A 24,936-nucleotide genomic window follows, 5' to 3' on the forward strand; every position below is an offset into this window, starting at 1 on the left:
CCCCATGGTTTATTCTTTGGTGTGCTAGCTCCATTTTGCTTTCACATCCTCGTATTGACATCATGTGTAAATTGAGTTGGCTTACAATGGCTATTTTATATGTGAACCGAGGAGGCAGGTGAACATACATCCTTTGGTTAAAACCTGCTTGACAACCCTGCTTTGATTCAGACTTTAAACCATACCTTTCAGTATACATACACAATTCCTTAAATATTATCCGTACATACATCTCACAATGATTGAGAACCAGTATGACACAAGCTTTTATTAGAGACCTCACTTAAGCCTCTTTGGGTAAATATTATGAAAGCAATGTGTTGGGTGTAGTGATTTTGTCAGGCTTCTCAGGAGTTAGTTACCAAATAGTGAATTATTTTCCTGTTGGCATTGAGGGGTTTTTAGGGTCACAGTGATGTCATGAGGAAAGAAGGTGGAATGATGAAACAATAAGAGAATAGGTAAGTAGGGAAGGGCAAAGTTGTAAAGGACTCCAAAAGTGAGGGCGGAAGCTAGAGCCTGATGCAGTGGAAGTGGAGAGTCAGTGGAAGGATACAGAAAAGGGGACGATGGCCTGGTCAGAACAATGAGAAAAGAAAACTATCTTAGTTGCTGTTTGAATGGATTGGGGGGGATAAGATGGGTGTAAGGTCACCCAGAGAGGAGGAGTTTGCAGTACTTAAGGTGACAGATGAGTCCCTGGATGAGAGTTCTTACTTTGTGGACAGAAATAAAAGATGCTGATCAGTGATCCATTCTACCAGTCAGCTTAATAGAGAAGTGACAGCACTCATACATAGTTCTTCTAGCTTGCAGGTAGAACTGCCTCTTGCATGTTTATAGTTCATGAATGTATGACCACACTGGGGTCTCTATTCCTGTGGAGTAGGTTGATGGAATATACACTTCCACCAGTTCCCTTAACACACACACACCAGTGAAAGGGTAAAAGCGTATAGTCAATGTGTGCCAAGGCAGAGGACTTGTTCATGCAAATTCAGGTTCCAGATCTAAATTGGTGCATAAAGCCTAGCTCTTCAGGGGAAAGTTAAAGTTACTGGAAAATGCAGGGAAAGTGATTACGCCCTTGTTAAATCAAGAAGGGCAGATCCTTGAAAGGTCTATTAGAGAATTGGGGGCAATGTAGCTTTTTGACACAGTAGGCAGGGCAATCCAAGAGTATCTATTTTTGGTTCCCATCAATCTCATTGTAGAGCTTCTTCAGGCTAGTTTAAATAACAACATGTAGCATGCTTCAGGTGCAAGCCGTGATGTTAAGAGCCCTTAGCGATTGACATTGGCTAGGTAGGATCTCATCTGTTGTTGATTTTGGGTAATTTAGAGTAGTCTCGGGTTTTTTTAAATTCTGATTTAAGTTGGATTGGGTTGGTTATAGATTACTAAGGCTGGACGGTACCTTATGATCATCTGGTCTGACTTTGTGCTTAATATGTGCTGTTGAATTTCACATAGTAGTTTCTGCACCATGCCTGTAACTTCTAGTTGAGATAGGTTTTTGGAAGTCGTCATGTAAAAACTTCAAGTGATGGGGTACGCCACATCTTTGGTTAAATTATTCTAATGGTTCATTACCCTAACGGTTAAAAGCATGCACCTTATTGGCAGTTTCTGAATATTTCTAGTTTCAGCTTCCAGATGTTTAATCCTGTTATAACTTTGTCTGCTAGACTGAAACACAAGTTGAGTTCTCTTCAATACAGTAATTTGAGTGGAGTGGATTGATTTAAATTACCAAGTGGAAAGCCTAATTTTAAATCATTTGATTTTAATCAACTTACCTTGTGTACTTCAGTTATTTTCTAAAGAGAGACGCATTCTCGTTGGTTGATATAGCCATTAAAGCATGTTGATTTCCAACTAAATTGAGCCTTTATACTAGATTTGGTACATCATGTTTCTACCTAGAATGGTACACTGTCACTATACAAATTTATTTAAGCAATTATATAGTTTAATATTTTCAGATTCTTATTAATTTGTACATTTTTAGTATGTTAGCAAATGGTGAGTGATATATGGCTTATTTACTAGATAATCAACCTTTTGCGCATGGCTTATGTCAAACTATTAGGATGGTAACTGGAATTTAAACACACACAACATCATATAAAATGTATTTTTATTAAACAAAACAACCTTAAACGTTTTGGATACATAAACTTCTCTAAGCAATATATGTTTCACATTTACAACTAAATTATAAGTAGTTTAGGTCTTACCATATTTAGTATTAAATTCAGTTTTCATTTTAAACAGGTTTATTTTTTAAAATAAATCTATTATAATTTAAATCAAAAAATCTTTTTTCAAAAATCTTTTTATCCACCCTAACTTGAATGAACCCAGTTTACGACGCTATCCAGATCACTTGATATAATTGACCTGTCCTTATTTAGCACTCCACCAATCTTTGTGTCATCTGCAAACTTTACCAGCAGTGAGATTCAGAGAGCTAGTAGTGAATTGGAGTCTCTTGCCACTTGAAACCATTTCTGATATATTGGTCTTAATCCAATTCCCAGTGTCATCACCAAAAATACCCCATAATTGACACTTGTGTTGGGAGTTTCAGCAGAGAAGCTAAGTACTCAATGGACATGAAAACTGAACATACTCCCTAGAAGTGGTCTCTCCTTGTTAAAGTTAAGACACATTGACAGGGTGGGGCCAACTTCCACTTTATGGAGCATGGCTCTTACAGCAGAATGACAGCTGTTCTGTAGTTAAGATTAAGACCAGCTTTCTGTTTTTTGCTCTTGTCTGTCCTAAATGCTCTAAAATCCATACGGTTAATCATATTGCCTTAAAATTTGGTGTGCCACAGGGTATGGTCAGCAATCCAAATTTGGGCCATTACACCAAGGGATTCCTGAGATGCATTCCCCAGGGGGGAAGAGGGAAGAGCAAGATACCTTTTTGTAAAGTTGACACGTTCTTGGCAACATTTTTTTTGCTCACTGTGTAGATTAAACCAGGGCACACATCATTGTGCCAAGGTCTCAAATGCTCAAGGGTTACTCCTACAGAGTGCATGTCACCACTAGCCCTTTGGAGAAAATAAAAGCATTATTTGAAAAAATTTGCTTCTCCAGTTAGGCATGCTAAGGCTCATGTATCTATTCACATGCCTAATAAATTACACTGAACTTGAGCAGCGAGAGACACTATCTGCAAAACTAACTCTACATCAGAGGCCCCTGGTGGCTGTGAGGTTATGTTACAGTGGTCAAATCTGAACACCACCCCACGTCTTAAGAGTTAAAATCCAACACAGGGCAGAAAGTCTGAAGTAAAACACAAAGCAAGCAAGTTGCTCCAATCTGCATCTATCAAAGGGTGTTTTTTCTTTATTTTGTTGAAGGTACTACAGCTGTTTTTTAAAAAGTAAATAACTACACAAGCAATTGCTCGCTGGAGAGGAAGGTGATTTTGGGGTGGAAGAGTGGGGAGAAATAGAGGGAAGGAATCATAGATTCCAAGTCCAGAAGGAACCATTGTGATCATCTAGTCTCACCTCCTGTATAAGAGGCTAGAGAGCTTCCCCAAAATAATTTCTAGAACACGTTCTTTAGAAAAACATCCAATCTTGATTTTTCAAGTCCTCAGTAATGGAGTCCACCTTGCCCTTTGGCAAACTATTCCAATGGTTAATTACCTTCACTGTTAAAAATGTGTGCCTTATTTCCAGTGTAACGGCTTGTCTGTACTTGAAATGCTGCATCACTACCATTGTAGTACTTCAGTGTGGACACTACCTACGCTGACGGGAGGGGTTCTTCCCTCGGCATAGGTAATTCACCTCCCCAAGAGGAGGTAGCTAGGTCAACAGAAGAATCCTGTCTACGCTAGAGGTCAGGTTGGCTTAGCTGTGCTGCTCAGGGGTGTGAATTCTTCACAGCCATGAGCAACATAGTTAAGCTGATTTAGGCCTGGTCTACACTACAGAGTTAAGTCGACACAAGGCATCTTGCGTCATGCTGCCAACATAATACCACATCTCTGAGCAGTGTAGAGTCACGGTCAGTGTAATTAGGTCAATGCAGTGTCGGTGTAGACACTGTGTTGCTTATGTCGACTGTTACTGGCTTTCAGGAGCTGTCCCTCAATGTCCCACACAGACAGTACAATCGATACAAGCGCTTTTGGTAAGGATGCGCACTGCTGACACAAGGAGCAAAGCGTAGACATGCCCAAGCGATGTAATTACTGCAGTGGCTGTATTGCCGATGTAAATTAGGTCAAATTAATTTTGTACTGTAGACCAGGTCTTTATCTGTCTAGCTTGGGGTGTGGGTGGGGGGCAGCAAACTTTTTGGCCTGAGGGCTTCATCGGATTCCTGAAATCATATGGAGGGCCAGTTAGGGGAGGCTGTGCCTCCCCAAACAGCCAGGCATGGCCCGGCCCCGCCCCCATCTGACCTCCCTGCTTCTTGCCCCCTGACGGCTCCCCTGGGACTCCTGCCCCATCCAACCCGCCCTGTTCCCTGACGGCCCCCTGCTCTCGGTCCCCTGACTGCCCCCGGACCTCCTGCCCCTAACTGCCCCCCCGCCGCCCCATCCAACCCCCACCTCTCCTTCCTGACTGCCCCCTCCCCCCCCGGACCCATGCCCCACCCACCCTCCCTGTCCCCTGACCGCCCCTGGAATCCCCGCCTCTGACTGCCTCCCACTGCCCCATCCAACCCCTCCTCCCTGACTGCCCCACCCCCGGGACCCATGTTCCCCGCCCTCTGACCGCTCCAACCCCTATCCACCCCCCCGAACTCCTCTGCCCTCTATCCAAACTCCTCTCCCTGCTCCCTGCCCCCTTACCGCGCTGCCTGGAGCACCAGTGGCTGGCAGCGCGGCTGCACCAGGACAGATAACCACGCAGCACAGAACACTGGGTCAGGCTGCGCTCTGCAGCCACGCCACTCAGAGCATTGCACCGGTGGTGAGGTGAGGCTGCGGGGGAGGGGGAACAGCATGGGAGGGGCTGGGGGCCAGCCCCCCGGGCCAGGAGCTCAGGGGCTGGGTAGGACAGTCCCCCGGGCTGGATCTTCCAGCCATTGGATCGTGTTACACCTTTCTCTGCAATACTGAAGAGCCCATTCTCAAATATTTGTTCCCCTTGTAGATACTTATGGACCAATCACCACCACTAATCCTTCTCTTTGTTAAACTAAATAGATTGAGCTTCTTAAATCTGACACTTTAAGCCATGTTTTCTAATCCTTTAATCCAGTGTTTCTCAAACTGTGGGTCCCAAGATTATTGTAGGCAGAGGTGAAAGTAAGCCGGTCCAGTCAAGTGTACCAGCAAGAGCCAGTACACAGCCAACCGTACTGGCAGGGGGCAGCTTCCCCAGGCTGACAATTTAAAAGGGTCCTCCGCTCCAGGCAGCGGCCAGAGCCCCTGCCCCTTTAAATTGCCGCCAGAGCCTCGGGGCTTCTGGCCGTTGCTGCAGCTACTGTTACCATGGGGCTTCAGCAGTGATTTAAAGGGCCCGGCGCTCCCAGCCGCCTCTACCACAGCCCCAGGCCCTTTAAATCACGGTTTAAAGGGCCTGGGGATTTAATTGCCCCGTCCCTTCTGGTTGAGGCTTCGCTCCCCAGCTCAGGACCCCAGCCTTCATACCAGTAAGTCCTTTAAGTTACTTTCACCCCTGATAGTAGGGGAATCACAAAAACGGTGACTGCTGGCCAGGTGCCCAGCTCTGACGGCAGTGGCACTGCTAGCAGCAGTGCAGAAGTAAGGATGGCCTGGTATGGGGAGCGTTGTCACTTTTTGAGGGGGGTTGTCACAGCCTGAAATATTTTCAAAGGGAGTCCCAGCAAAAAAAGGTTGCGAACCTCTAAATCATTCTTGTGGCTCTTCTCTGAACCATCTCCAATTTCATCAACATCCTTCTTGATATGTGGACACCAGAACTGGACACACTATTCCATCAGTTGCACCAGTGCCAAATACAGAGGTAAAGTAACTTCTCTACTCGTACTCAAGATTCCCCTATTTGCACATTCAATGATTGCATTCGCCATTTTGGCCTTATTGTCACACTAGGAGCTCGTGTTCAGCTGATTATCTACCGTGATTCCCAAATCTTTTTCTGAGTCACTGCTTCCCAGAGTTGAGTCCCCCATCCTTTAAGAATGGCCTACATTCTTTGTTCCTAGATGTCTACATTTACATTTAGCCATATCGAAACTTGTATTGTTTGCTTGTGCCCAGCCTGTGTGCCATGTTACTTACTCTAGTTTTTTAATCAAAATGTGCAGTACCAAGTCAAACGCCTAATAGACCTCTGTAACAACAACACTATTACCTTTATCAACCAAACTTGTAATCTCATCAGAAAAATATATCAGGTTAATTTGACAGATTCTGTGTTCCGTAACCTATGCTCATTGGCATTAGTCACATTATCCTCTAATTTTTTTATTGAGTCCTGTATCAGCTGCTCCATTATCTTGCCTGGAATCGATGTCAGACTGACAGGCCTAGAATTATCTGTCATCCTATTGACACTTTTTAAATATTGGCACAACGTTAGCTTTCTTCCGTTCTTCTGGAACTTTGATGGTGTTCCAAGACGCATTGAAAATAAACATTAAGGGTCCAGTAAGCTCCTCAGCCAGCTCTTGGATACAAGCTGTCTGGATTTAAAATCTATGGCTTTTAAAAAGGGTTGGGAGATCATGTGATGGGGAGGGGATCCGGACTAGGGCAAGTGAGGGGGGCGGGAAACTGGGAAGGGGAACAAGGGGATGAGTTTCAGGGTGGAGGGGGGGGAAGAATAGGGGCAGGAGCACCTGTCAGCTGCACATTCCCATTCCTTGTATGTTCCATGATCCAGAGTCCTAGCTGATCTACACGGGTGTGACCCTTCTTGCCTGCCCCCCCTCATGTGAGCCAGGTTCCCGGAGGGGGGGGGTTGTTTTCTGGGGGATCTGAGCTCTTCTCTCTACCCACCTTTGTGAGTTTGAATTTGGGGGTCCCTGCCACTCATGGTGTCAGAGCTGCATTCCTGCCCCCATATATGTGTCAGGATATAGGGCCCTGCCAATCTTCGGGAGTGTGACATCTTCCCTGCCCACCCTCGAGCCATGTTCTGGAGGGTGCTTGCCTTTCTAGTGGTGTCTGAACTCCAAGTCCTAACCCCTTCTGTAAAATCATTAATGGTGTGGAGAAAGTAAATAAGGAAGTGTTATTTACTCCTCCTCAAAACACAAGAACTATGAGTCACCAAATGAAATTAATAGGCAGCAGATTTAAAACAAACAGAAGGAAGTATTTGTTCATACAATGCACAGTCAACCTGTGGAACTCTGCCAGAGGATGTTGTGAAGGACAAGACTATAAAAGGGTTCAAAAAAGAACTAGATAAATTCATGGAGGATAGATCCATCAATGGCTTTTAGCCAAGATGGGCAGGAACTGTGTCCCTAGCCTCTGTTTGCCAGAAGCTGAGAATGGGCAACGGGATGGATTACTTGATGATTACCTGTTCTGTTCAATCTCTCTGAAGCACCTGGCATTGACCAGTGTTGGAAGACAGAATACTGGGCTAGATGGACCTTTGGTCTGACCCAGTATGGCTGTTCTTATGTTCATGTGATCTGGGGATCTCTGCACACCTAGGGATATTTGAGCTCTGCTCACTGCCCCCTGTATGTGTGCTGGGATCTGGCGGGCCCTGGCATTCTATGGGGTCTGACCCTCCTCCCCCATGTGAGCCAGATTCATAGGGCACTCGCCTTTCTGGGGGTGTCAGATCCTCTTCCCACTCAGTTGTGAGCAAGGATATGGGGAATCACTGAGCCTCTCAGTAGGGAGCTTAGAACAGGCGTCCTCAGAGTACGAGGCTTAGTCTACACTAGGAACTTGCATCAGAATTGCCACATCTTTCAGGGTATGAAAAATCCACACCTCTGAGAGGTGTAGCTATACTGACTTAACCCCCAGTGTAGACTGTGCTAGTTGGACAGTAGAATTCTAGACCTAGCTACCATTTCTCAAGGAGATGGATTACCTGCGCTGATGGGAGAAGCCCTGCCATTTGTGTAGGTAGTGTTTTAAGTGTAGACATGCTCAGAGCATGCACAAAGAACATGCTCCTGAGAATGGATATGCTTGACAAACATCAGAATCTCTCCAGCACTGTGGGGAAGGGACGCGCATGAACACGAATGGAGCAGTTCACACATCTTAGAACTATTGTTTCAGGCTCTATTTATCGCCACTGGATATATTCTCTTTCAGAGCATCTCATTGAGATAAATGGGTCAAAATAACACAATGTGATCATGCCAGTTTCAATTATTTCGGCAGAATAATTATTTCAATTATTATGTCAGCAGGGTATGTCTGTAACAATACAGACAACAAAAAAGATTTAGGAAATGTTTTTTTTTTTTGACAAACAGATTCCTTAGTAGGCATATTAATACAGAAGTTTAAGTAGCAATTCATTTAAACTGCGACACAGATACGTACCGGCCTCCTCAGAAGCAGTGCAAAGGCTTGGGAGAGTCTGAGATAATGGAGGAGCTGAGGGAAGTAATTGCTGGGAAGAGCCTGGGAGTGAACCTGAAGGGTTGTTGGGTGTGGATGAGAAAAGTATGGAACATATCTGGGGAGCGGGGGAACCTCCCTCATGCAGACCCTGGCTGACCCCTAGCCTCTCCCAATCAGTCAGGCACATCTGCCCCCGTCCCCAGTGTGTCCCTGCTCCTCTGACCCCCCATCCCCATGTGTCCCTGCACCCCCATTCTCATTCACCCTCAGCTTGCCTGCTAGCCCTTCTGAACCCCAATCTAGGTGACACCCCCCCCCAGCAGCCCCACATACCCTGCTCTGTCTGTCCTTCCCCGCCCTGACGCATATCCCATGCCTCCTCCCCTGGCCCCACAGGCAGGGTGCTGTGACGAACACAGCCTCTGCTCTCTCCCTATCGGCTGCTGACTTCTAGGGCCAGTGAGCTGTGAGCCTGCTGCCTCTGTTCTGACACCATAGCAGCCCCTGGTGAGCAATAGCTGTAACTGCAGAGCCTTTCCAGCAGAATGTATTTTCTGCAGAGAAAAATAAAATCTGCAGGCAGTACCATCCCTAGGGGGGTGCAGGGCCCGAGACAAATCCGCCTCTGTGCTAGTCTCCTCACCATCCATCCATCTTGGCCACCTCTCGCTTCCTCACCACCACCACGACCCCCGCCTGTCTGCCCACTGCTCTCCTTCTCGCCATCTGCCCACTGCTCACCTCCCCACTAGTCTCCTCACCTTCCACCTGGTGCATCCCCCCTTCCGCCAGTCCATCCTCCTCCTCACCCACCTCCCCGTTCACCTCCTCACCCTGCTCACCCTCCCACCTCACGTCCCTGCCCGCCTCCTCACCTGAATGTCAGGACAAATGGCGTTCCGATCATACATCATTTGGGACACGGGACAGAGGGCTAAATATTGGGACAGTCCCGATTTTTTTCAAAGCTCGGGGGCCCCCCCAAAGTACGGGGTCTGGAGCAGTCACCCCGATTCACCCTACCCAAGGGACGGCTCTATCTGTAGGACACATGAATTCTGCACATGCACAGTGGCGTGCAGCTGACACATTGGACAGTCCAGGTCGCCCATTCTTTACAGTTGCTCACTTCTTCCCAGGTGATGCCAATGCATTCTGTATCTTCTGTTACTGTCTTCTGCCAGTTCTTCCTTGGCGTTCCTTGCTTTCTCTTTCCTCTTTCAGGTTCCCAGTTCAGTGGTTGCTTAGCATGTCTCCCATCTGGTATACATGTCCCAACCACCTGAGTAGTCTTTCTTTGATATTTCCTAGCATGTCCTGCTCCGTTGGCTTGCTTGCTTGTGCATTTATTGTTTTATCTTTCCACAAAATGTGTAGAATCTTCCTCAGACTTCTAGTAATGGGCAGTTTCCACTCTCGTTGTTAGCCACTCTTGTCAGCCAAATCTCTGCTCCATATAGTAGCGTGCTCAGTACAGTAACATGGTCTAGTATCTTAGAGTTGCTGTCATGCTGCTGAGTGTGATTCTTTGACAAGAATGAAGCTGAATGTAATTCAAAGTCTATTATTTTCCAGCAGAAAAAATACCAATTGACAGTCCAGTATGTCTGACCTATCAAATTGGAAACTCTTTAACCTTAAGTAATTTTGAGATTGATTAGCAAATGTACTGCTGTCTGGTGCCATCCCTAATTAATGTTGTGATATATTATCAGTTTAATAGACTGTAGTTGATATTAACTAACCATGTTTTGAAGTATGCATTTAGAATATACTACTTTTAGAGGTTAATTCAGGTTTTGCATGAAAAAGCAGGAAATAGTTAAAACGGGTCCAAATCTGAATAATTTGTGTTTCTTAGCGTTTGCAGAGTTACTACACAGCTGCAGGCCTGAGACTTTGTCTGTTAGATAGTTGAAATGTCTGAAGTCAATTAGCCCTTCAGAGCTAGTAAAGTATGAGAATATAATAGCATTCTAGAAGAAGAATGAAAACTAGACAAATGTAACCTCAAGAAATAGAACAAGCATTTCAAATGTAGCTAGCCAATTTTCAGTAATTCTAGGGTAGTAAAGGAAGACTGGTGTCTAAAAATCACTGTTCACGTAGGAATAGAGAAACAAAACCAAATTTGCTTCAGAATGTTGCAATGTTCCATACAGTAATGATTGTGTAACAATTTAGTACATATTGAGCTACAAACAGATAAATACACATCACTTATTTTCCTCTTAGAATATCCAGCAGTCCTAACCAATCAAAATACCCAATTTAAAAAATATAATTTATACAAGCTAAACATGATCCTTCCATTAGCTGTAGTGGAGGACATGCGTAGACCCTAATTATCAAACTGATGTTTTAAAATTCTGTTAGAGTGGTGAAATAAATGCTTGGGTTTTTCTGTCTTTGGATTTTACAGGTAAATTCTGCTTTAACTTTTAGGGAACTTTCACATAAATGGAGCCTCAGACAAATAGGAGGACACCTTCTACTGAAAAGGTAAGTGTGGCTCTTGCTAAAAACTGATAGTACTCTTATGATAAGATATGTATATATAAACATATGTTCTTAGGATAGAAGACCAAAGAATGCCACTACAGAGCCAGCAAGCATGTGGTTGCCAAAAGTTTCAGTGGTGTAATAAGATCACCAATGACATACATAAACTGACTATTCAGCCAACTACCTTATGGACCTAGATAGAGATCAATCCAGGTGGCATTCAGTCTGCAAGGAGGCTTTGAGATTTGCCAGGATGATGATGATAGTTTTGTGGATTTTCAAAAGGTGCTCTTAGCTGCAAATGAGAAATTCAGATTATGTGTGGATGGTCCCAAATACGCTGTGTAAGGCTACATCTTCACTGCACTCCACTGGCAGTGGCATGTAGGGTATTTATTTAATTTATTCCTTTTTAAAGTTCCTAATCTGATCCATGGCTTATGGTTATTTGTGGCCCTTAGCAAATCATAGAATCATAGAATATCAGGGTTGGAAGGGACCTCAGGAAGTCATCTAGTCCAACCCCCTGCTCAAAAGCAGGACCAATCCCCAATTAAATCATCCCAGCCAGGGCTTTGTCAAGCCTGACCTTAAAAACTTCTAAGGAAGGAGATTCCACCACCTCCCTAGGCAACGCATTCCAGTGTTTCACCACCCTCCTAGTGAAAAAGTTTTTCCTAATATCCAACCGAAACCTCCCCCACTGCAACTTGAGACCATTACTCCTTGTACTGTCCTCTTCTACCACTGAGAATAGTCTAGAACCATCCTCTCGGGAACCACCTCTCAGGTAGCTGAAAGTAGCTATCAAATCCCCCCTCATTCTTCTCTTCTGCAGACTAAACAATCCCAGTTCCCTCAGCCTCTCCTCATAAGTCATGTGTTCCAGACCCCTAATCAATTTTGTTGCCCTTCGCTGGACTCTTTTCAATTTATCCACATCCTTCTTGTAGTGTGGGGCCCAAAACTGGACACAGTACTCCAGATGAGGCCTCACCAATGTCGAATAGAGGGGAACGATCACGTCCCTCGATCTGCTCGCTATGCCCGTACTTATACCATTATACTTATACCCACTTATACCAAAATGCCATTGGCTTTCTTGGCAACAAGGGCACACTGCTGACTCATATCCAGCTTCTCGTCCACTATCACCCCTAGGTCCTTTTCCGCAGAACTGCTGCCTAGCCATTCGGTCCCTAGTCTGTAGCTGTGCATTGGGTTCTTCCGTCCTAAGTGCAGGACCCTGCACTTATCCTTATTGAACCTCATCAGATTTCTTTTGGGCCAATCCTCCAATTTGTCTAGGTCCCTCTGTATCCTATCCCTGCCCTCCAGCGTATCTACCACTCCTCCCAGTTTAGTATCATCCGCAAATTTGCTGAGAGTGCAATCCACACCATCTTCCAGATGATTTATGAAGATATTGAACAAAACTGGCCCCAGGACCGACCCCTGGGGCACTCCACTTGACACCGGCTGCCAACTAGACATGGAACCATTGATCACTACCCGTTGAGCCCGACAATCTAGCCAACTTTCTACCCACCTTATAGTGCATTCATCCAGCCCGTACTTCTTTAACTTGCTGACAAGAATACTGTGGGAGACCGTGTCAAAAGCTTTGCTAAAGTCAAGGAACAATACATCCACTGCTTTCCATTCATCCACAGAACCAGTAATCTCATCATAGAAGGCGATTAGATTAGTCAGGCATGACCTTCCCTTGGTGAATCCATGCTGACTGTTCCTGATCACTTTCCTCTCATGTAAGTGCTTCAGGATTGATTCTTTGAGGACCTGCTCCATGATTTTTCCGGGGACTGAACTGAGGCTGACTGGTCTGTAGTTCCCAGGATTCTCCTTCTTCCCTTTTTTAAAGATTGGCACTACATTAGCCTTTTTCCAGTCATCCGGGACTTCCCCCATTCGCCACAAGTTTTCAAAGATAATGGCCAATGGCTCTGCAATCACAGCCGCCAGTTCCTTTAGCACTCTCGGATGCAACTCATCCGGCCCCATGGACTTGTGCACGTCCAGCTTTTCTAAATAGTCCCTAACCACCTCTTTCTCCACAGAGGGCTGGCCATCTCTTCCCCATTTTGTGATGCCCAGCGCAGCAGTCTGGGAGCTGACCTTGTTAGTGAAGACAGAGGCAAAAAAAGCATTGAGTACATTAGCTTTTTCCACATCCTCTGTCACTAGGTTGCCTCCCTCATTCATTAAGGGGCCCACACTTTCTTGGCTGGCTTCTTGTTGCCAACATACCTGAAGAAACCCTTCTTGTTACTCTTAACATCTCTCGCTAGCTGCAGCTCCAGGTGCGATTTGGCCCTCCTGATTTCATTCCTACATGCCCGAGCAATATTTTTATACTCTTCCCTGGTCATATGTCCAACCTTCCACTTCTTGTAAGCTTCTTTTTTATGTTTAAGATCCGCTAGGATTTCACCGTTAAGCCAAGCTGGTCGCCTGCCATATTTACTATTCTTTCGACACATCGGGATGGTTTGTCTCTGTAACCTCAACAGGGATTCCTTGAAATACAGCCAGCTCTCCTGGACTCCTTTCCCCTTCATGTTAGTCCCCCTGGGGATCCTACCCATCCATTCCCTGAGGGAGTCGAAGTCTGCTTTCCTGAAGTCCAGGGTCCGTATCCTGCTGCTTACCTTTCTTCCCTGTGTCAGGATCCTGAACTCAACCAACTCATGGTCACTGCCTCCCAGATTCCCATCCACTTTTGCTTCCCCTACTAATTCTTCCCGGATTGTGAGCAGCAGGTCAAGAAAAGCTCCCCCCCTAGTTGGCTCCTCTACCACTTGCACCAGGAAATTGTCCCCTACGCTTTCCAAAAACTTCCTGGATTGTCTATGCACCACTGTATTGCTCTCCCAGCAGATATCAGGAAAATTAAAGTCACCCATGAGAACCAGGGCATGCGATCTAGTAGCTTCCGTGAGCTGCCGGAAGAAAGCCTCATCTACCTCATCCCCCTGGTCCGGTGGTCTATAGCAGACTCCCACCACTACATCACTCTTGTTGCACACACTTCTAAACTTAATCCAGAGACACTCAGGTTTTTCTGCAGTTTCGTACCGGAGCTCTGAGCAGTCATACTGCTCCCTTACATACAGTGCTACTCCCCCACCTTTTCTGCCCTGCCTGTCCTTCCTGAACAGTTTATAACCATCCATGACAGTACTCCAGTCATGTGAGTTATCCCATCAATTACAATACAATTACAAATACCTATACAATTTCAAATTACCTTAATTATATAATAAAATGTTCTGTGTGCTCAGTTGTGTTCACCCACATAGAGCCCCACTGATTTAAGGGATCAGAGCCCTAGTGATTCAATTTTGATTTCAGTACAACTTGTTAACTTCTGAATTGGCCACAAAAGGCTAAAATTTTATATTATCAAGAACTTGATTATTTGCGGAACTTCTGACTGAACTTTATTTTGACCTATTTAAAATTGATGTAGAAATTCAATTATAGTTTAGTATCTGATAACTAGTTTCTCTTGGGCATGGCTTCATAACTGTATAAATATGAAGATTTCAGTGATTCAATGTATCCTATGTCTGAGAATATTGATATTTTAGTAATACAATTCATAAACAAAATATTAACCTTTTTATTAATTCCTGCAGCCTAACCTATGTGGTAGCAATGCCTTTTTATTCAGCAAGCCTGGTTGAAACTGTGCAGGTAATTTACCATCTACATGTCTATTACATATAGAAAGATATGCTGTTCTTCTGTTTACAAATAAGAATTTATCTAGAAACTCAGTATTTGACTTTTTTTCTCAGTGGATTTTGATTTACATTACTACGAGTTTCTATACAGTTCTACTGAAGTTTTGGTTTTCCTTTTTTGCTCCGTTTACCTTTTTCTAAACAGTAGTCATATATTTCATTTAAAAAAAATTAAACACTCAGCTTCATTCATTGACACAGTAGACCAAGTACTTACCAAGATGTAGGGTATTGGCCTATCTATCATTAATAGATATCTGCGAGCTCAGTCTACCCTTTTAGCCCAGTATTTACACACACACACAAAATATCCCTCTAACAAGTGAGACTTATTGTTTCAAAGAAGCGGATAGGAATCCAAGCTAATTACTAATGGTGCTTCTTGAAATGCTAATAACCTTTACTCTATATCAAGGGTCAGTCTCCCTCTGCAGTGCCCAGTCCCAGAAGACCCCGGTGAGACCAGGATCAGGCAACAAAACCCCCTTCTCAGGGCTGACACAAGACAAATTAACACACACTCTCTTTTTCCCCTCCTCTTAGCTGGGCAGCTCCATCTCTCTGTCTGGGAAAAAGTGGTTCTTCTCTCCTGAGGTCATCTTAGGTTATTCAATGCAAAATGTGAACTCTAGCCTCTTTGGCTGTTTCTCCAACCCTCTTCCCTCTAGAGGTGTAGGGAGTTCCAAGGACCCTTCTCCAAGGCTACTATCTTACCCAATTCCAGGACTGCTCCTCGGAGGCCCTTTTCTTCAAGTTCCTTAAAATACCTCTCCAGTGGGCCTAGGTGCTAGTAAACTTTAAATAAATAAATAAATAAATATATTAGAAATGCAAGTAAAGATTTGCCCAGCAAACCCAATTCACAAATTTTAAATTACTCAGGAAACACTTTCCCAGCCATCAGACATCCCTTAAAATACCTTCCCTCAACCAAAATGAATGAGCCTCGCGGTGCACTATGAAGATAAAAAATTAGAACAGTCAGGCCAAGGGAGAAAGTGTTTTGCAGAGTCAGTCTTACAATGACTCCGTTTTGGCCTTTCTAGACCCATTGGTGCTCTTGGACTCCCAGATGACAGCAGTGACTCAGGAATATCTTCAGCTAGCCTCTAGTTGTTCCTTTCAGATATGAACTTCACCATAGTTATTCATGTCTCTGTCACTTCCAGTCTGGACTATTGTAATGTGTTTTACTTAGATCTGTTCTTGAAGACCATTTGAAAGCTTTAGCTAGTGCCAAATGCTGCTCCTGTCTTAGGAGCAAGGCAGCCCATTGCAAGCATACAATACCTGGCTGCAAGTTCTTGTGCACTGGCTTGGTCCCTTGGTATATATCAAGGCATAAATGATTTTCTCTAAAACACATAAAGGCATAGTAGGACATGACTATTTCCAAGACAGCTCCTCCTCCTGCGGCCACATCGTAGCATTTATGTTCACCTGGAATGCTATTGTTTTCTCTGCTTTCCAAACTGAAATCCTGGGGATTAGTGGCAAAACAATTTGGAGTGGAAGGTAATCATCTTTGAAACTCTGCCCTACTTACAGTTCACCAAAGCCACAGTTTGGCAACATTTGATAATCTTTATAACAATTTTCTGTAAACTTGGTTCGAAATATAAATCACAGTAAGATCTATGTAACCAGCCACATGTGAAGTTTTTAGTTTAAAATGTCAAGCACAAAATTTATCAGAATTTAGAGAAATTTTTTATGCTTTCGTAATTTATATGGCTGCTGGGATTTTTCTCAACTTAAGTTCATGTCTAAGCTTTAAAATCAGACATAGAAATTTCAGTCTAAACAGTTTTTATAGTTATGAGCAACAGCAAAAGGGAGATTGGATTGTAAATTAAAACCTAATCTTAACTATAGTTTGCATTATAAAGACACCTATAGTTAATATTTCCGTATATTTTTACATATGTTTAAGACGGACAGGCATCTCAGAGATTCCTTTGCACAACAGCAATGGATGGTCTGCCACATAAGAGAAGTAGTTTTAACTCCCAGCTCTTGGTTTTCTTCCCTTGAGCTAGACAACGTTGTAGAGGAGTGATGTCAGTTCCTCGTGGAATACTCATGCTTTTAGTTCCTCTGGTTAATTTGGGACTGGCATTGATGGATTCCAAAGACAGGACTGTGACAGTGTGGGATATGTCTGTGTCACGTCTGAACCCTATGTTGGGCTATGTCTACACAGCTTACCTTACAATGGTGCGGCTGTGATGCAACAGCTGCGCCGTTGTAAGGTGCACAATGTAGCTACTCTTTGTCACCAGGAGAGAGCTCTGTCCATACCGGCGCCTTTCATCATTAAAACTCTTGTCATTCAGAGGTGGGGTTTATTTTCAGTGAGCGTCACAAGGAAGGGTGAAACTTGCACATCATTAACTGTGAGCATTGTAGGCACATTGTGTATTATGGTACTTTTAAAGGATAATTAATACTCTGATATGAATTGCCTTTAGTTTATTTCAGTGGGATTTTTGTCAGGAGTTGGGATCAAGTGTCTATCTGCAAGTTTATTGATGATACTCAGCCTACTTCACTATGTGTATCTGAGTATTTCAGAGCATAGTCCCTTAACACACAATATGTAAAATTTTTGCCCTTGTTACTGGAAAAATTAATGTAAGCTAGTTTTCCTATGAGTAGTAACACTGAAACAATAATGAACTTTTCAGTTTTTTACTCTGAATCAAGAAGAGTTGGGGTGTGTCCTGACAAAAGCCATTAACATGAGCTCCCCTTTGGTATGGCTCTTTAGAAGAGGTATATTAGTGGCAGCTGAGAATTGTTGAGTGTTTAAGGTTCTATATCTTGCTACTGATAACTTTTAATACTATTTTTTGAGTATTTGTTTTTTTACATAGCAAGCATTCTTGCAAGAATCGTGCTGCTCACATGTTATCTTCACTATAGTTCTGCACATAAAATGGCTGTACTTGCATGTCTTAAAGATGGATAACCTGAATTGGAGACATTTCTTGTCATCTTAACACTTTTTGGTCTTTTCCATTTTAAACCACATGGTGGCACACTTGACATATAAAATTAAATTTGTAGTTTTGAAGCACTAGAGTCAATTTTGTATGACGAAATGAAGGCTAAGATTTTGTCACAGGTATTTTTAGTAAAAGTCAGGGACAGGTCACGGGCAATAAAGAGAGAGTCACGGAAGCTGTGACCTGTCTCTGACTTTTACTAAAAATACCTGTGACAAAATGGGGATCTGTGGGTGCCCACACTGTCTGCAGCAGGGAAGCTGCATGGTGGCTTCCATTGACTTCCACGACCTCTGTGACTAAATCATAGCCTTAAAAATGAACAATGTTTTGATTCTTTTTAGATGAAGTGTCTAATATTCCTTTTAAGAAATGTAAAATTTCCATTGTAAGAGATTAAAAGGAAGCTATTTCAACTGTTTATTAAAACAAAGCCTTTGCTGATAACTTGAAATTTACCTTTGTAGTTTATTTATCCTAGATGTCTCCATTGTGCTTATCTTGCTGTTATAGCAGATACTTTTCATTTTAGTATCCTGTTTTCCTTGCTTTACAAATAAAGGAAAAAATGGTATTTGCACTTTTCACAACATAAAATTCTAATGAATTGTGCATGTGTGTTCTATGATGTTTTAAATTTAGTATCAGAACTACTAGGCAGTGCTTGCTTACATACTACATCTACCTCCTGCAGAAAATACTCAATTTAAAATTTTTAACATTTTAATTTTTGCAAGTTTTCAGAAAAGAGTGTACAACAGGCAGGTATAATGCCATATTGAGTCATACAAGTTTTTTCATGTATACTACCTCGTCTAGATTACCTAGGTCACAATGGTCTGTAAACCAATCATCTGTTTTAAATGCAAACTTCTAAATTTGTTAATTCGCTGTTACTAATAATTATATTTTCACAGGTTTGAATTTACACAGTAATGAAACTCCGATAATTCATCTTGAGTGAGGTTATTAAGCAATTGTTCGTTCATAACAAATATATTCTTTACCCAGATCTATAGAACCACTCCTGCAGCCCATGCCAGTTTGATTTGTATGTTGTCTGGTTACATTATTTGCTTAAAAGCTGATACACTTATACTAGAATTATTTACAGTTTCATTCTCATTACTTCCTTTTTCATAGAGAGATATATCTTATTTTTAGTATTTTCCTTATATTTTATAAATTCCCAACCCCCTAATCAAACATCTGTTATTTCCTTATGTCTTTTTGGTGGGTACATGGTATTTTGCTAGCTCAAGCGTCTGGTATTTCTGGTTAGTAGATAGGTAAAAATATTTTTCTTACTTAATTCTTATTTTCTCTGATAATTCTACAAGTTGGTGTTTTTTCTCTTCTTAGCATAACTGTGAAGCACTAGGAGAGAGTCTGACTCATAGGCAACATATAACGTTTTATAAAAGTCTGTTTTATATGTCAGCATTGTTTTTTGCAATTAAATTATCCCTTAAGCTAATCTTAAATGTTTCAGTTTTCAAAATGTTGCTAGAGTAAAACCATGCATACCTTGGATTATTTGTCACTATTGTGCATACAAAGTGTATGTTTGGAGGAAGAAACTAAATATACCAAAAACCTCCGTGATTATGTACAGCAAGATAACATTATTTTACATTTGAGAAGGATGGGAAGATAAAAGAAAAAATGTACCAAAATCTGTGTGGTGCTGTTTATTGAAAGATCTTGTATAAAAGATCCATGAAAATCATTTAATTTTAAAAACCTATATTATAGTATACTTAAAGCTAAATACAATACATCAAGGTTGGTAGACAATATTTGACAAATTACCCTAAATGTATTCTGGTGGACAGGTATACTCGCACAATCAACCTCCCCTTTGTTTTTAATTTTCTGGTGGGTAGGCAGTGTAATGAGATTTACAAAAAAGGTTATGAAGGTTCTAAGATTGGGCTTAGTATGGTATAAAGTACTACATGTAATCAGAATGGAGCCAGTGCTTTTGGCTTATCAGGACTACCTAGGGATATAATAGGATGTGACAAAAATATGAATAAATAAATATGAAAATAATAACTTAAAATGACCCTTGCGGTTTTTATGGATGGCAGCATGGGTAAAGGGAGCACTATTTTAGGCATCAAGAATTGAATGAAAGACACCACATACACAATTATGAGTCTGTTACCCTTACCATAACCTCTCCTGAATCTTTAGACTCACTTATCTGAATTTTTGTAGTTAAAATTATGTCTGGATTTGCTCTTCATTTTTTAACTCATACAAATAAAAAATAGATGATATAGTAAAGACGCACATTTTAATCTGAAAAGTAAAGAAATTCCAAATAAATTGGATTTGTCCTTTCAAGTTTTTTAATAGAATATCCTTGTTTTCATGTAGTTAAATGTTTCTAGGATTCTGTGCTATGAAATAACACCCTTTCTGAATACACTGACTACTGTACATACTCTTAGTTTTGATGGGTTAAAGTACTTAGAAACAAAACAGGTAATTGTAAATTGATATTTTTGTAGGATTTTTTTTACTTAAAAATGAGTTTACATTCTGTAATATGCAGATTTGATCCAATTCAGTAAATCACTGTTGTGGTATCATTATGTATATGCAAGTATCCAATCCACTCAATGTGCAGCAGCAGTCAAAAAAGCAAACAGAATGGCTGCCATATGAGGAGAGAGTAGTAAAACTGGGAATTGTCAGCTTGGAAAAGAGACGACTAAGGGGGGGATATGATAGAGGTCTATAAAATCATGACTTGTATGGAGAAAGTAAATAAGGAAATGTTATTTACTCCTCCTCATAACATAAGAACTAGGGATCACCAAATGAAATTAATAGGCGGCAGGTTTAAAACAAACAAAAGGAAGTATTTCTTCACACAGCACACAGTCAGTCTGTGGAACTCTTTGCCAGAGTATTTTGTGAAGGCCCAGACTATAACAGGGTTCAAAAAAGAACTACTCAAGTTCATGGAGGATAGGTCCCTCAATACCTATTAGCCAGAATGGGCAGGGATGGTGTCCCTAGCCTCTGTTTGCCAGAAGCTTGGAATGGACGATGGGGAATGGATCAATTGATGATTACTGTTCTGTGCATTCCCTCTGGGGCACCTGGGTTTGGCCACTGTCGGAAGACAGCATACTGGGCTAGATGGACCTTTGGTCCAGTATGATTCTTATATTTATATTTAACTGTCCTTGAAAGGTGAAAAAATACTGCTTTGATTACTGTCTGTGTCTACACTATTTCCCAAACAAGCCAGGCAGATATTAATTGTAACTATTTCATTTTGGTTGTAGAGTGAAATCATTCGAGATAATCCTGGTATTTTGGATTGTGTGAAAGAAGGAATTGGCAGAGTGATTGGCATGGGAGTGCCCCATAGCAAACGGCTCCTCCCCCTTATGGCCTTGACCTTTCCCACTGTTCTACATGGAGTTCTTCATTACATCATCAGTTCCATCGTCCAGAAGTTTGTTCTGCTTGTCATAAAAAGGGAGAATTCCCAGAACCTTCCTACAGAGGGTTCTAATTCTGTGCAGAGTATGTTGGATGCTTATTTTCCAGAACTTATAGCTAGCTTTGCTGCCAGCCTTTGTGCTGATGTCATGATTTACCCACTGGAGACAGTTTTACACCGCCTTCATATTCAGGGAACACGCACAATAATTGACAATACAGATCTCGGCTATGAAGTGCTTCCAATCAATACTCAGTATGAGGGAATGAGAGACTGCATCAATACTATAAAGCGGGAAGAAGGAATGCTGGGTTTTTATAAAGGGTTTGGAGCTGCTGTTGTACAGTATACACTGCATGTGGCTGTTTTACAGCTCACTAAAATTATTTACTCCACACTGCTTCAAAATGTTGCTTAAAAGTACATTCGTATATTGATTATCATCGGGGACATGATCTGGTCACTTAATTATGGTAAAAAGAGATGGATAGGAAAATGAAATCTAAAAGATGAGAATCTGTAGTAGTGGTTTCTCTTTTTGCAATCTGAAGTGTTCATTTAAAAACTGGAACTTGAATTCCAAAATGTCCTTTTTAAGAACTATTCCATAAAATTAAAACAAGGATTATTGCTAGAATTTGAATATCTTGAAATGTGAAATATTATGTGGAAGAGAATCATAATTTAAAATGGGCAAATTCATATAGAGGATGTATATTATTTATATCATTTCCATATAGATAACCTTTGCGTCTACTTGTAGACTGACATGGAAAATGGCATTTCCAATGGCACTGTTCACATATGCTATATGACTAAAGGACAAATAGTCTTTATCATCTTTGGCAATGAATTTCTTCTGATAAATAAAGGGGTTTGGATTCAGAACTTGTATACAAAATATCTGAAGATTTAATGGTCTTTCAAAAACTTGTTTTAACCTTTACTGTTAATGTGGTTAGGTCAGAATGATAACTAAAAAAATCTTGATCTTCCATATTTTTTTTCCACATTGTTTTCTCAGTTTACAGCTACAAACAAGACTTTCAGTGCTGCAACGTACATCTAGCAGAAAAAATAAATTAAATGTTTTATGCTTTGTACATCACCCATAGCAAATTATTTTGTAATAAGAACTTTGTCATCTTGGTGTGTGCAAGGTGAACTAGAATACACTAGTTAGCTCTCTTCTACAGTTCTGTGAGTGTTACCGAGTAAATAGTGGCTAAAATGTATGGCTTGAATCAAATAAATATGTATATAATTAGCTGACTTTTTTCATATATGCCATTTTTAAAGTCAGATTTCCAACCATAACCACAATCTGAGATATTTGTTTTCTAAGGTATTTTTGCATAAAAGAATAATCATGAGATGTGATTTAGTACCCATGTTCAAATAATACTCTGAAAGCATAAAAAGATTAACTGGTCTTTATTTTCTATAGTTACTCTTCTGTTAGATTACAATCCCGGGACAGAGATGCAAACATAATGATTTGGTCTTCAGGGTCCTTTGTCTTCCATAGAGCAGCAGTCTACTTAAGACAGCCTCCACTTATGATTTTGCACTAAAGTCCTTGCTTAAAAATGTGTTTGGTGGATTAAATGTTTGATGGGCAATATTCAATTTTCACAATTAATATGTAATGTTTGACTACTGAAATTTATTTTTCTTCCTCCCTTCCCCCAACGTCTAAACCAAGATTTTCAGTCTTGAAAAAGTTTTGATCGTTCTGAATTGTTAATTTGCTGCTTGGTTTCCAAAATAGATTTCATGGAGATGTTTAAAAAGAGATGTTTTAACAAGTAAACCAGATGAGCATGTTAAAAGAAAATCACTTTTAAACAATATGAAAGGTTGTTGCCTTTCTTATAAATTAACTTTTGTGGTTGTCTTTGTATATCTGTGTGAATATGGTAAATTGATGTGTATTTAATTGATCAATCTTAAAATGTACAGTAGTTTTTATTTATGGAAAGTAGCCATGGCAAAACTATGAACAGCTTTGACTCAATTGCAATGACTTATGAATTGACATATTTTGAAAATAATTTGGCTTTGTTTACAATTAAACTTATTTTCATGTACTTTAAGCACATAAGTGTTAAAATGGAAAGTATAGTAAACTTGGGACCTGAGACTTTATTCTGAATATTGTTTTTCTGCAAGTTTAGTGTGTAAAATGGGAGCAATCAGATAAAATAGAAATGCAGTGTAACTATTTTGAAAAAATAAATTATCAAAGAGATACCTAAAATGTAGTACATAACTCAGAGCACTGTCTTGTAGGCTTTCCATATATATATATATATATATATATATATATAAAATGTCTTTTTAAAGTGCTTTAACATTTCAAGGTTCCTTTTTTAAAAGTATTCTATGAATTGAGAAATCTCAATAAAACTCAAGACAGCAACATTGCTCAAACATTCCATTCTTTGTGAATTACTGACATCTTTTTAAAATGTGTATCAGCAAAGATTGGCCAATATATCTTAAAAGATAAAGAACTAAAGTCTCAAATCCATATTTAGGTACCTAAATAAAAATATCCTGACTTTCAAAGGTGCTGAGTACCCAAAAGCTGTATTGAAGTAAATTAATCCAATAATTGTGATAATTATACATTTAAATTATTTTCACCAACCAGCCCTCAATATTGTATTTGCATAGCTGGTAAGAACACAAATGATGACTTGTCTCCTTCAGAAAGGGTTAGAATACTTTTCTAGGAGTAAAACTAACAAAAAATATACACGTCTGTTGTTTGTCACACACTGAGAGGTAACAAAGGAAGCATGAAGTAGTCTGAGCTCACAGGTTACTTCCCCTCACAAATATATGCATAGTTTAGAATGGACTCCAGTGTCAAATTCTCATTTTTGCCTTCATTGCCAACTTTGAGTGACTTGCACACAGACCCACAATTCTTGCCATTGAGCCAAATCCTCAGCTGTTGTAATTCTCTGTGGCACATTGATTTCAAAGAGCATTGTAAACTATACAGCGATTGCCTTGTAATGTGGAAGTTAACTTGCTCTCAGAATACTTCACATTTACTTTGTCATCTTTTCATCATTTAGGGTGAAAATGTTAGGTCTCCACGTGTATTTCTGTAAACTGTTTTACCCCTAGAAAATCTTTTTAACCCTTTCTCACTGGCATCTCTAAAGTCACCATTTGTGTTCATGCCAGCCATTTCAGATTCAGCATGTGCGGGGCTGAGTGGGAAAGGTCATTTTAGCTTTTAATTATCATAATTATTAGATTATTTGCTTACTTGGCTTTGTTAGTCCTGTTTCTCCAATTTTAGACATAAAACTAATCTTAAATTTTGTGAGTGGGCAGCAGTTCTTAAATTTCAGACGTGATTAGCTTAAAACCCTGTCTGTAGATGTCTTCTCCAATGATATCATTTCAAGTTATCTAGGAACTGTTCAATCTTTTCGACTGCAACAGAAAATGAGATTAGAAGGGTGTTGGGTAAATCCAACCAATTTTCCTCTCAGTTTTCCATTACAAACTCATCATTCCGATCTTTCACATGCTGTAATTTTATTAATTCTGGTTATTCACATCACTTTCCTTTCAATCACTTTAAAGACAAATGCCAATTTCAAGGAAATATCATCAAAACTAGTGTAAAAGGCTTTGTATATGATTCTCA

General features: G+C 40.9%; 1 protein-coding gene across 1 annotated transcript in view; it reads left to right on the top strand.

The window, feature by feature from the left end:
* SLC25A46 (solute carrier family 25 member 46) overlaps positions 1 to 23,549 on the top strand; it is a 37,006-nt gene extending 13,457 nt beyond the window's left edge. The window contains exons 6-8 of the mRNA XM_084628869.1: positions 10,963 to 11,019; positions 14,682 to 14,739; positions 21,103 to 23,549. Coding sequence (XP_084484995.1) covers positions 10,963 to 11,019; positions 14,682 to 14,739; positions 21,103 to 21,681 — 694 coding nt within the window. The 3' untranslated portion in view covers positions 21,682 to 23,549. The remainder of the gene's footprint in view (positions 1 to 10,962; positions 11,020 to 14,681; positions 14,740 to 21,102) is intronic.
* Positions 23,550 to 24,936: the final 1,387 nt, after the last annotated feature.

Source organism: Lepidochelys olivacea, assembly GCF_965140295.1.
Source record: "Lepidochelys olivacea isolate rLepOli2 genome assembly, chromosome: 5".
In the NCBI taxonomy this organism is placed as follows: Eukaryota; Metazoa; Chordata; order Testudines; family Cheloniidae; genus Lepidochelys; species Lepidochelys olivacea.